At 35.4% G+C, this 11,867-nt stretch overlaps 1 protein-coding gene across 6 annotated transcripts in view; it reads left to right on the top strand.

Annotated features, from left to right (window-relative positions):
• The window catches only part of MAP3K4 (mitogen-activated protein kinase kinase kinase 4), a 63,809-nt gene that overhangs the window by 18,694 nt on the left and 33,248 nt on the right, over positions 1 to 11,867 (top strand). For all 6 annotated transcript variants that reach the window (XM_064708690.1, XM_064708687.1, XM_064708684.1 and 3 more), the window contains exons 4-10: positions 2,581 to 2,823; positions 6,712 to 6,858; positions 8,080 to 8,237; positions 8,554 to 8,670; positions 9,069 to 9,168; positions 9,255 to 9,338; positions 11,346 to 11,612. In XM_064708690.1, coding sequence (XP_064564760.1) covers positions 2,581 to 2,823; positions 6,712 to 6,858; positions 8,080 to 8,237; positions 8,554 to 8,670; positions 9,069 to 9,168; positions 9,255 to 9,338; positions 11,346 to 11,612 — 1,116 coding nt within the window. The remainder of the gene's footprint in view (positions 1 to 2,580; positions 2,824 to 6,711; positions 6,859 to 8,079; positions 8,238 to 8,553; positions 8,671 to 9,068; positions 9,169 to 9,254; positions 9,339 to 11,345; positions 11,613 to 11,867) is intronic.

Genomic DNA, 11,867 nt, shown 5'->3' with positions numbered 1-11,867 from the left:
AAACTTGCAGTTATCTTGTTAGAGTAACCAAAAGCACCCCCAAACCACATACACTTAGAAAGTTCAGCTTAATATATATATAGGTGGAAATAAATTTTAAAAAATCAAAGTAAACAAGACATAATATGGGGGTATTGAAAATGGGCTTTGAATGTATTTTTGGAGCTGCTAAATACCTCAAAAGTTTTGACTGCATAAGGGTTTTTAAAACAAGTTAGTGAAAGATTAAGTAGCCAGAGTTTTGGCTGCAGCTTCAGAGAATTAGACTTTCTGGTAATGTAGCGTTGGATGACTTGTATAAGATGTAAGGTTAATCTTTTCTCCCTTCTCTACCCTTGTAACTACTTTGAATGTTCATTTTCAGTAATTATTACCTTTAATCTCTTTTAAGTAATGATTTTTAGTAAAGGTGTATGTTATATATATATAAATTGTCAACTTCTTTCCTGCACCAACATTTGAAGGACGTTACCAGAAAAAAGCCACAAACAACTGTGTCAGAATTGAGGTACTTACTGCAGCAAATGATGACTTTATACTAAAATGGAAGAGATGGGTTTCAGTTGCTTGGTCTTTGCATCTGACAGAACTTTGAATGTAGTGTCTTTTTTTTAGTGCAGTTCAGTTTGGTATTTGTGTGCAGACAGAGTTGTTAGTATTCTGTAAATCTTTATAGTTTCTGTTACTTGACTCTGTGTTTATGTGTATACTTCTAAGTCTCTGGACATACTTTTGTTTCTTTTGTTGCTTAAACAGTGTCTAAAACACATCTAAAATGTGCTTTCTGGATTCTTCCACCGTATACATTATAATGCTCATTTCATCCTAAATATGTGTAAATCTTTATACATGTCCCTGGTCTTAATGTTTTCTAAAACACGTTTGGTTCCTCTGTAGGCTCTGATACTTCAACAGGGCTCTAGGCGTTACAGAGTCCATTCTGTATAGGAGTTGTACAATTTCATTCTTGGTGAAGATGGATACTATTTCTACCTTAGCATATGAGATCAGATATTATTTTATTAGAATGTATTTAAGCTTGTGTACCCTGTTTGATGTTTATTCAACTGGCTGCAATTTGGAGTATGGTTTTTTGTACACTCTCAATAAATGGCTTAGAGTTTTTTTTGAGGTTTTTATAAAAAGTGTATGAAATATTTCAGATTGGGCCTGCAGAAGATTAAGATTAGTCAGATTGGACAATAAGAGTTTAGGTGTCTAGTACTAAGCCCTAATGTCATTTACTGTTATCCTTGATGCTAGACAGGAATATTGCAAATTTATTCAATTTGGCTATGTAATTCTTGCTCATAGACTAGTTCTTTAATATTTTTATAGGAACTGAATTTCCCTAAACTATATTTGCATCACGATGAGGATTCTATTTCTTAAGGGGGTTTTTTGTGCTGTGGAAGTGTAGTATTTTCATGATCTGTTTGTTAATGAAAACTTCTTGTATAAAAATCTTTAGCTCTGATGCTGTTCTGGTGTTATATGTTCCTTTTAAAGAGAGTAATAAGAAGACATTAATAATCAATTTAAGAAGATATGTTTGTAAATATGTGTTTTAATTTTCTGCTAGATTATGAGCTTAAAAGATTTTTTTAAACTTTCTAGGCAGTAGTTTTATCATTCTCTTAATCTAAATGCTGGTAATGTTTTTCTCCCTTATGTAGTGATGTTTTTTAAATTTGGCTGAAGAAAAACCTAGAAAATGCTAGTTATGTCTACTGTATTAATGAAGGATATTCAGATGTCATAGTTAGCAGCTGAGAAATGGGAATAAGAAGAAAACAAACCTAATCTGAAACAAATCTTATCCTTAAATGATGACTAGTGTGTTGGTGTCTTTAGGAGCTACACATTCTGCAGTCCAACTTTTCTTTCTAAATTAAACCCCAGAGTACCTCCATGTACAGCCTTGCTTAGAATGTTATCACAAGGTATATAGCTTAGATTTCTAGGATGTTTATTTTATAGAGTCTCAATTATTTTCTCTAATTAGAAAAGTAATTTTATTTAAATGGAATCTTAATTTAAATGAAAAATGAGTATAATATTAAAAAAAAAACCAAACAAAAATCCCCAGAAGAGCAAACCAGCTTGATGTCTGTATTTCCTCTTCCTTTTTTAAACAGTTTAAATTTAAAAGCTACCTAAATTCAAAAGTTACTTTTTCAGTACTTTGGCTTAGTTTAGCTAGTGATGTTTTTTTGAATATTGCATTCATTTACCATGTGGAGTTTTTTATGTTAATATATGCATTATGTATTTGAAAAGGAATGAGGTTATGTACCTGATGTAGCTTAGCGTACACTTATTTTTCTAGATAATGTCATAACAGAAACTAAACTGGTTTTGTTCATTCCAAAGGGTCCATAGTTGTTTTTCCTGAGACTGATGATCCTTAAAAAAAGTTAACATAAAAATCTCCCAGTGATGTTAACTTGAAACTTGTGTGGTTGACTTGCCAGCTAATAGACTTTTTAAAAACATACTTCTGTGCATGCTATTTTAAAGAAATCCAAAATCCTAAAGACTTTTAAGTTTCCTTTTCATGATACCTATTTTTTGTTACAGTTTTCGGAATTTCCAGATCCCATGTTGTGTTCAGATTATGTGCAGTTACTAAATTTCCCACCTTGTTGCGAGCAAAAATGCAGTGCTGTATCATGGGAGGAGTTGAAATCCATGGACTTGCCATCTTTTGAACCGGCATTCTTGGTTCTCTGCCGGGTCCTGCTCAATGTTATCCATGAATGTCTCAAGCTGAGGTTGGAACAAAGACCTGCTGGGGAGCCATCTCTTTTGAGTATTAAACAGGTTTGCTTCAATTTCTTTTTTAATATGTATTTCCTGTTTGAAATATTTTGTCATTTCATTATGATATGGTGTCAGTTTAAAGAGGATTATTGTAAGAAATTACAAGGTATAATTATGTAATAATTTTGTAAATAGTATTGTATTTCATATGCAGATCTGCTTTTTGCATCATAAATAGCTAGTCATGTACAGCTCTGTGATTTAGGCTTCCATATTGAAACCAGTGATTCAAAATATTATTAGCCAACAGAAATAGATGGTATTGATTCCATTTGCATTATAAGCTATATAAACTTCTCTAGCACATCTTCTTCTGTTTGGATTTCTTAGGCAATATAAGTAGTTTTAAGGGTCTGTATTTCTCTTTTTTCTTTAATTTGATTTTTTCTCTTGTGAATGCAAGACATCTGCTAACATGCAGTAGTCACATAGTGTAAGTTAATTGAGAAGAAAAATGAAATAAAAAAAAATCTTCCCCAGCCTAGTGTATTATTTTCTGTGGGCAGTGACCCAAGACTGTCAGTCTTGTCACTGGTTGAGAGTATTGTATAAAGATTTATTTTCTGGAGGCTGGTCAGGTACAATGAAGGCTGTTTAGATCAAACTATAGTCCAGGACCTACTAAATTCATCTGATGTCCCTACATTCTGGCAGGCATAACCAAATTGGGGCTTTATCAGATGATCTCCAGGAGTAAACATCTAAATACTGATTATGATCTCACATCCCAGTTACTTGCTGATCCAAAATCCATTGCTGTATTACTTTGTGGTCCCAAATGAATTTGTCCTCTCTTCCTTCCTGCCCTGTGCTCTCCCTTGTTCTCCCCATTTGAAGCCTACAATTTCAGCCTTAACAGTCACAGAGTAATCTGCTGCATAGCATACTCTGTTGTTATGCACAGTGTATCCTTCAGAAATGGAGGTGATTTTGTTTTTTCCCCCTTAACATTTTGTGTGCTCCTTCTGGACTCCAAGTTAAGTAAAAATTACATTTTCCTCCTGGAAAACAATATGTTTGTACCAGACTGTTTTGGTAGTGGATACTGCCTTACTAATGCCATTTAAAAAATGAATTCAACTCAGCAAATGCTTCCTGTCCCACACAATATTTCTGAATAGGCAAGGGAGCTGTGGAGGATGTTTTGCAAATAGATCTGTGTTTCCTGAAGAATTATCATTCCTAAAATGTTCATGAAGCTGAAGAGTCCAGGAGTCTGTGTTACTCTGCAAGTGCACAGAGTATTACAGAATTACAGAGAAGACTGGATTAGAGATTCTCTTGTCCAACCTTCTGGAAGCTGGTTCCTACAATTAATTGATCCCCAGATTAGGTTGTTTTATTATCTTGTGGGAGCATTGCCAGCAGGTCAAGGGAGGTGATTCTGCCCCTCTACTCATGCCCTAGTGAGGTGCATCAGGACTGCTGTGTCCAGTTCTGAGCTCCTCAGTACAAGAGAGACATGGAGCTCCTGGACTGGCTCCAGTGGAGGACAAGGATGATTAGGGACTTGGAACATCTCTCCTGTGAGGAAAGGCTGAGGGAGTTGGGCCTGTTCAGCCTGGAGAAGAGCTGAGAGGGGACCTCATCAGTGTCCTGCATCACACTCTTTAGCCCTCAGAAGCTGACCATCTGAAATGTGATCAACTCACCTGTCTTCAGTCATGCTGCTCTCTTGGCCACTGGGCAGGGGTGCAAAACTTGTACACAACTCAAGACAGCTGGGCCGTCTTAACTGGAGACATAAGATTTTTCAATTCTTTCAAAATATTATTCAGGAAGGAGAGCTGGTGCTACAGCACAGCATTCTGGAAGTGGCACTGTTCCATTTCCTTCTGTTAGATGGTCTTACCATCTTGATTGTTCTTTGTATGCAAGTAGCACAGCAGAGTCTGTTTTTTTGTAGTGATTGACCTAGTGAATCTTATTTGAGGCACTGAGACCTTTAAATGTCTCTTGCTTTTTTGGCACCACTGGAAATATGTAGCAGTACTGTGTGAATGTATCAGGTATGGTAGCCTTGTTACTCAATGTTTTCAAGGTGATATTAAAGTTCTGTATTACTAGCAATTCAATTGTATTAAAAAGTTAATATGATTTTCAATAAAAAAGTATATACACAAAAAGAAAACTAAGACCGATTATATGCCTTTTACAATGTGCCTTTCCTCCTGTTCTTTCTTGCTGCCTTCCTCCTTTTTGTCCATGTTTTACTTTCAGTACTAGCTTTTGTAATCCTGATAATCCTGTGTTATTGGAGAGAGCTGTTATGTTTTAATGGCAGTTCAGTACCTGAACAGTTCAAGATGGTTTTTAAATTCAGCATTTGTGTTGAGAGGTGGATGTGTGTATGTGCATGTGGGTTATTTCTGTTTGGTTGTTAAATGTGGTGTTGCTTGTCATGCCCCACCTGCTTTGAGAAAATAATTTGTTGTATAAACTACCTAAACAAAAAGCAACCCATCAAACCAATTATAGTGATAATATTTTCAGTTTAAGCTGTATATTCTTTCATGTGCTCATTGTACACCAAAATTTTGTTTGGCCACTGCCTCGTGAATTTCAATTTCAAAAGTTGGCACTAAGATTAACTCTGCTGGTTTTTTGTAGATCCTATATTCTGTTACTCAATAGCATACCCCTGTATTATTTAAATAAACTCAATTTTTAATGAGGTTTTTCAAGTTTATTTTGGAATGGATATGCATAGAAGGGAAAAAATAACCCCATAGGTTAACAGAAAGTACACTGCATGTGATTGAGTGGAGTGAAGAAGGACATTAATTTTAAAGTATATGACATGTTAGGGATATAAAAGTGTCCATTTGCATTTCCACCTTATAAAAATGACTTTTTTTTACCCTTTTTCACCTAACTTGGTAAATTTTAAACTGCATAATTCAGACTATTGTCCGTGTTTCCTCTGCACATCCAGGAGTGCAATACAATGTGTTCTGGCCTGTAAAGGAGTCCAGAGACTCTTGTAATACTAATAACATTCTTTTATGTTTTCTGCTTTTGTGCATTATTATTTCTCATAGACTGAGCCCACTCTGTTGATATATTACTTTGCCAGGAGAGCCATTATAGAAGATTTTAAAAAGCATATTAATTCCAATAATTCCATTTCCTCTGACCCTCAGAAAAAAATCAGGGTTTGTCAAACTTGAAGACTGATGATGATCTCAGAATACACACTTAGCACTTGAAGAGCTTCTGAAAGAAGGGCATTAACTTGTTAGTGTAGGTTTGAAATGATCCTTGCTCCTGTGTACTCCTCTACCTGTTGTTGTGCATGTCTCTTGAAATAAAGACTAAGCTTTCATGGAGAGGTGACAGCTCTTCCAAAGGCAACCCCTTCTGCAGTTAAAAAGTGAATTTTGATCATGTTAGCTTTGTCCAAGGAAGCAACAAAAACCCACTAATCGTTTTCAGTCTTATACGGATTTTGGAATTGAGGGCACCTGCCCAGGAGATTGACAGTGAATTCACTGCAGTAAAACATTTCTCTAAGCATATGTTAAGCACATTGCTTATTTTTCCTGACTTGCTTCCATTGAAAGTGGTGATTTCGTGACTGTGAGCCCTTTTGCCCCTTTCTAAACTAATTATCCAGTAAGCTGCTTGCTGTGGCATTGTGCAGGGAGTAAGTCTGAAACATCTGCCTCCATCTCCATTTACAGTGATGTGGCAAATAATGGGATTGCAATAATCCTGGAAAGTTAGTGACATCTTTGCTGCAGATGTGTAGAGCAACTGCGTTTGTTTCAAAAAGCTGTAGAAATTATTTAGTGGCAGACTAACGTATTTAGGCAAACTGGGCTGACAAGGGGTGAATTTAAGGGTAATGTCTTGACTGATGGCAGTTTTGGGGTTTTTCTCTTGCAGCTAGTGAGAGAGTGTAAAGAAGTTCTGAAGGGTGGACTCTTAATGAAGCAATATTACCAGTTCATGTTACGGGAAGTGTTAGATGACTTACAGAAGATTGATTGCAACATTGATTCTTTTGAAGAGGATTTGCATAAAATGTTAATGGTAAGCTTCAAAAAAGAGCATTCAACTAGGTGTGTTGATCTGAATACTGCTAATAGAAGGTTACCTTTTTCTTTTTTTCCTTTCCTTGCTTTGATACAATTTTATTGTTTTAATGGACTTGTAAAGGTAACATACAGGCCAGTGCTGTTTCAGCAATACTGGGTTTTGCTCTGTGAGACAATATACTTGTAAATTGCCTGTATTTACCAAAAATGGTTCATATATAGAACTATAAATTCCGTAAGTTTGAACTAGTTTGTTTGAACAAATTTGAACAAATTCATTTGAATTCAAGTTTGAACAAATTAAAGTTTGAACTTTTTTATATTGAATAAAATATTATTTTTTCCTAACATTGTATCATTATCTATTGGCATTACATTAATGCATAATTGATACCTTAGTTTTAATTTCCTCATTGTTGCAATTAGTTAAAGCAGTCTTTTTAAGAAAAACACTTGGCCTCTGAAAGATAAGAGTTGGAACTAGATGATCCCTAAGGTCCCTTTCAACCCAAAATATTCCATGATTCTATGATCTTGGCATTTTTACAGTGTAGTCTGAAAATACCTGAAACCAATAGAAAGTATCTTAACCATTTTTGAGGAGGGATGTTATGGATTATTGAACTGAAAGAAAAGGTAATTTTTTGCATTCAATATAATCCTGAAAGGCAAATGGTTAAAGAAAAAATGACCTTACCTGGATTTTTATATTGGTTTAAAACCATAGTAATTAAATAAAGGTGAGAGATTAAACTTGATATAAAGGAACAGCAAGTGTAATGTAGACTCTCAGAAATCTTTTCACAGCACTTATCCATATCCAGGAGGATATGTTCAGATAAAACCTTTTGATATAATCCAGTTAATGAAAGGTTTAGAGACTGTTTTTCAGCAGTTTAGGCTTTAAAAACTCTGGCTACTGTGGGTCCTCTGGCTACTATGAGTGTTCATTAATACAAAGGTAAATAGCAGCACAGAAAGCAAGGTGGTCAATATTTTCAGGAAGGTATTGTGGAGACATACAACTTGCTGAGCCATAAATTGCACCTTTTGTGTGAAAACACGGAGCTCATTTTCAGTTGGAGCAAATGAAAATTATTGTAGAAATACCTTCTAAAACTTGTATAATACTGAATTTGTTTATTGATTTGAGAAGTTCTAGTCCTTAACACCTTGTGTAACAATTTCTGTTTAAATGATCTGTGTCCTTGTTCAGGTTTACTTTGATTATATGCGAAGCTGGATCCAAATGCTGCAGCAGTTACCTCAAGCATCTCATAGTTTAAAAAATCTGTTAGAGGAAGAATGGAATTTCACCAAAGAAATAACTCCTTATATAAGAGGAGGTGAAGCTCAAGCTGGAAAGCTATTTTGGTAGGTTTTATTTAATTCCTCTACTTACGCTGTTGTTTTATACCAGAGGAGTATTCAAGTCAGCAGTTGTTTGGGGTTCCCAGGTAGGACTTCTTGAGATGTCATTGGGCAGCTGTTAGTCTTTGTCAATGTATGGATTATTGCAGTGGCCATAGGTGTAGGATGCAGTAGGTGCAGGTGGCTTCTGTGGGCCCCAAGGTGCTGCTTGTTTCTGTACAAGGACTTGGAAACAGCTCTCTTGCACTAAGAAGGAAGAAGTATAAGATGCCATGCTACCTCAATAAGACACTGAAATCCACCATTTCTGTTGCTACAGTGATATTGCAGGAATGCTGCTGAAGTCTACAGGAATATTTTTAGATTCTGGACTACAAGACAGTTGTGATGAATTTTGGGCCAGTGCTGATGACAGTACTGCATCAGATGAAATCAGGTATTAAACCTTTTGGCTTAATAATAACAGAACACTTATATATGTTTCTCTACCTCTGACAGATGCATAGTGTATTTTATTCCTTAGAATGCAAACTTGCATTCTGTACCACTGTACTTCTGTCTGCAGTAGTAATGCATCATCATTTTGGTTTTTATGAAGCCTAGTAACCTTCTCTTTAGTTCAGGCTATGAGAGGTTTTTATGTAATGATAATTGAATTAGATTTTTATATTCTTACCAAAAATGTGCCTACGCAAGTTCAATTTATTTGTCAGCTTCTTGCAAATATTTATGTTCTTCTTGCTAACATATATGTAAGTAATTATTTTCTAGTGGCTGTGTAAGTGTAATATGATTTATTAAAACATTGTCATTTCATTTCTACCAATGTTTCAGGAGGTCTGTTATAGAGACCAGCAGAGCACTGAAAGAGCTGTTCCATGAAGCTAGAGAAAGGGCCTCCAAAGCTCTTGGTTTTGCTAAAATGCTGAGGAAGGTAAGTTAACAGAGTCTCCTCTTATTTATATGCATTTAAGAAATTTAGTCTGAAAGCATATTCCTTTGTTTTGTCATTATTTGTAGGACCTTGAAATAGCAGCAGAATTTGCATTGTCAGCCCCTGTGCGAGATCTTCTGAATGCTCTGAAAACAAAAGAGTATGTGAAGGTAAATTCACATAGGTAATAAAGTTTAGAGGCATGAAAGTGAACTGAGTATGCTGAGAAAAATGTCAAATATTGGCATGCTCTAGTGTTTTAAGGGGACATCTATATTTCAACATTTAAAGTGTTGTGTATTTAATATTGAATTGTGGTAGTCAAATTCTGTACTTGTGCTTGTATGAGTGAGAATGTTAGTCTATGTTTTGGGAAATCAGTGCCTTAATTCCTTTTTTTGCAAAGATTCTCTTTGTGACTGAGGAAAAACCTTTCTGTTTAATAACACTTAGTAGTGAGTGCTATGAAACAAATGCTTGCAGATCTCTGAGGTGAATGGATACATGTTTGAGTAGATAATCTCAGACTATAGATCTGTGTTTTGCTTTCATAAAGCAACAGTATTATAGTGGAGGTCTGCTTTAGCAAGTTTCCTTGAGAGTACTAAGGACATGAGAAATGCAGGGACTGGGCTCTGTTCCAGAGTAACTGTTGCTAAAAAACTGTTATACAGCAAAAGTAAGTTAAGCTCTTGCTGATCTATGTTTACTGCAGTGTAAAGTCCCACATTTGTGGGTTTGTGAAATTCCTTAACAATTCAGCTTCAACAGTTCAAATGTATTTGGATTTGCTGTTCTTTTTTGGTCTTCCATGCATTTAATATATATTTTGCATTTGGGAAATAATGCACTAACTTTTTAATGACGTAATTCTTGTTAGATTTATGTAAATATTTGCTAAATACAGAAATTTGTTTAAGAGGACACAAAGAAATTCATAGGAGAGAAGTTAATGAAGGATTGTAAATACATGGATAAAACAATTGGCTTAGCAGGGCCCTGGTCTGTGAATTGTTTGAGTTGGAAAATAGCCAGGGAAATCAGTATATGTTTATTTAAAAAGAATATTGTCCTCCAAGTATGTAGTCTTGGCTGCTTCAAGACATCATATTAATTCTAGTAGACCTTTTAAAGATTGTGTCTTTTTCTGATGTTCATTTTTTGAAGAAAAAATTGTGTCTTGAGTTTGACATATCTGTTAAACATGGGTTAAATGACACCTTTTGATAATGAACACTTTCTATATTGGCCCTCTAATATCATGTACAGACCTTAAATTTTTAACAGCCTTTTCAGGTGGATGCTCATTAGTTTTGGGAATCTAATTTAGCTTTAAGTAACAACCATGTAATATTTTGTGTTGGCCTACAGATTATAGTCCCTTTAGTTATAAAATATGTCTGCCTAATGGTAGAAGTGCTGAGTGCAGTGTTTTGTCTTAGCTTGGTAACATGACACTCTGAAAAGAGAGAATTTAACTCCACTGCGAGTCAGTTGCCTCATGTCAAGTCAAGATACTGGCTATTTTACAGTCTGCTTCTGATGCCTAAGTTGGTTGAAGTATTGCTACCAGTGTGACAGATATAATTGGAAGTTTTTAAGCAGTAGCAGTAAAACACTATTTTATTAAAAGAGAATGCTCTAACTGGATTTGTTCTGGCTTTTATGAAAGTAGAAGAATAATTGATACTTTTTTAGACAGATTTTTGTTTACTCGTTGTCTTTTGTAGTCACTGAGAAATGTGTGAATTCTGAAGGAATTTTTCTTTTAGTACTCCACTCTTTGTTGACTAATTAACCTTTTAAAATATGTGTATCTATATTGTATACTCGTGTATGCATACGTACATAGTATATATGTGAAACTGGACTTCTTTTGTAACAAAATTTCTTTAGAAGAATACGTAGAAGGATTAACTTCTACATATTTTTCTAAAGGAAGAAGTACACAGAAAAAAGTCACTGAAAATGGTGATCCAGTGGATTTCTAAAGAGATAATTTATAATGCATTTTGACTTTCAGTGCAAAAATAGCTGAAAGTATCATTTTAGTCTGTATATTGTACAGCCCTTTAGGGTGGAGATTCTTCCTGTTGCTTAAATAAGTATCTATTTTATCTTTTTATTTGCCATAAAGACAATGAGCTTCACTCACTCAGTGTATTTCTTATCTGCAGGTACAAATTCCTGGACTGGAGAGTTTACAAGTGTTTGTACCAGGCAGTATTGCCGGGGAAAAGGCTGTGATTCTGCAGCTCCTCAATGCAGCTGCTGGCAAGGATTGCTCCAAGGATTCAGATGAGCTTACCTATGAGGCCTACTTGCTGATGACCAAACACAGTGACAAAGACCGTGACTTAGATGACAGCTGGAGTGCGTGGGAGGGTCCGCCAGTCAAAGTAGTGCCACAGGTAGAAACTGTTGATACGCTGCGCACCATGCAGGTGGGTGTGGTCTTATTCCCCCACTCTGTTTCCTCTGCACCCCTATGAATGCTTGTTCTGTCAGGCTAACTGGAGTGATTCAAGTGAAGCATGTGTCCTTTTATAGGTGATACAAAGTTAAATTCAGGAATGAATTTGATTCTTTGTTGTGTTAAATGCAAATATTAAATGGATTGTAGCATTTCCTGGCAGGATCGGTCTCTACCAATGTGCCTTTTTCAGAGTTGTACTTGTATAATAGTATAAAAAAATAGA

This window comes from Zonotrichia leucophrys, chromosome 3 (genome assembly GCF_028769735.1).
Source record: "Zonotrichia leucophrys gambelii isolate GWCS_2022_RI chromosome 3, RI_Zleu_2.0, whole genome shotgun sequence".
Taxonomy (NCBI): domain Eukaryota; kingdom Metazoa; phylum Chordata; class Aves; order Passeriformes; family Passerellidae; genus Zonotrichia; species Zonotrichia leucophrys.
This window is presented reverse-complemented; position numbering and strand designations above follow the sequence as displayed.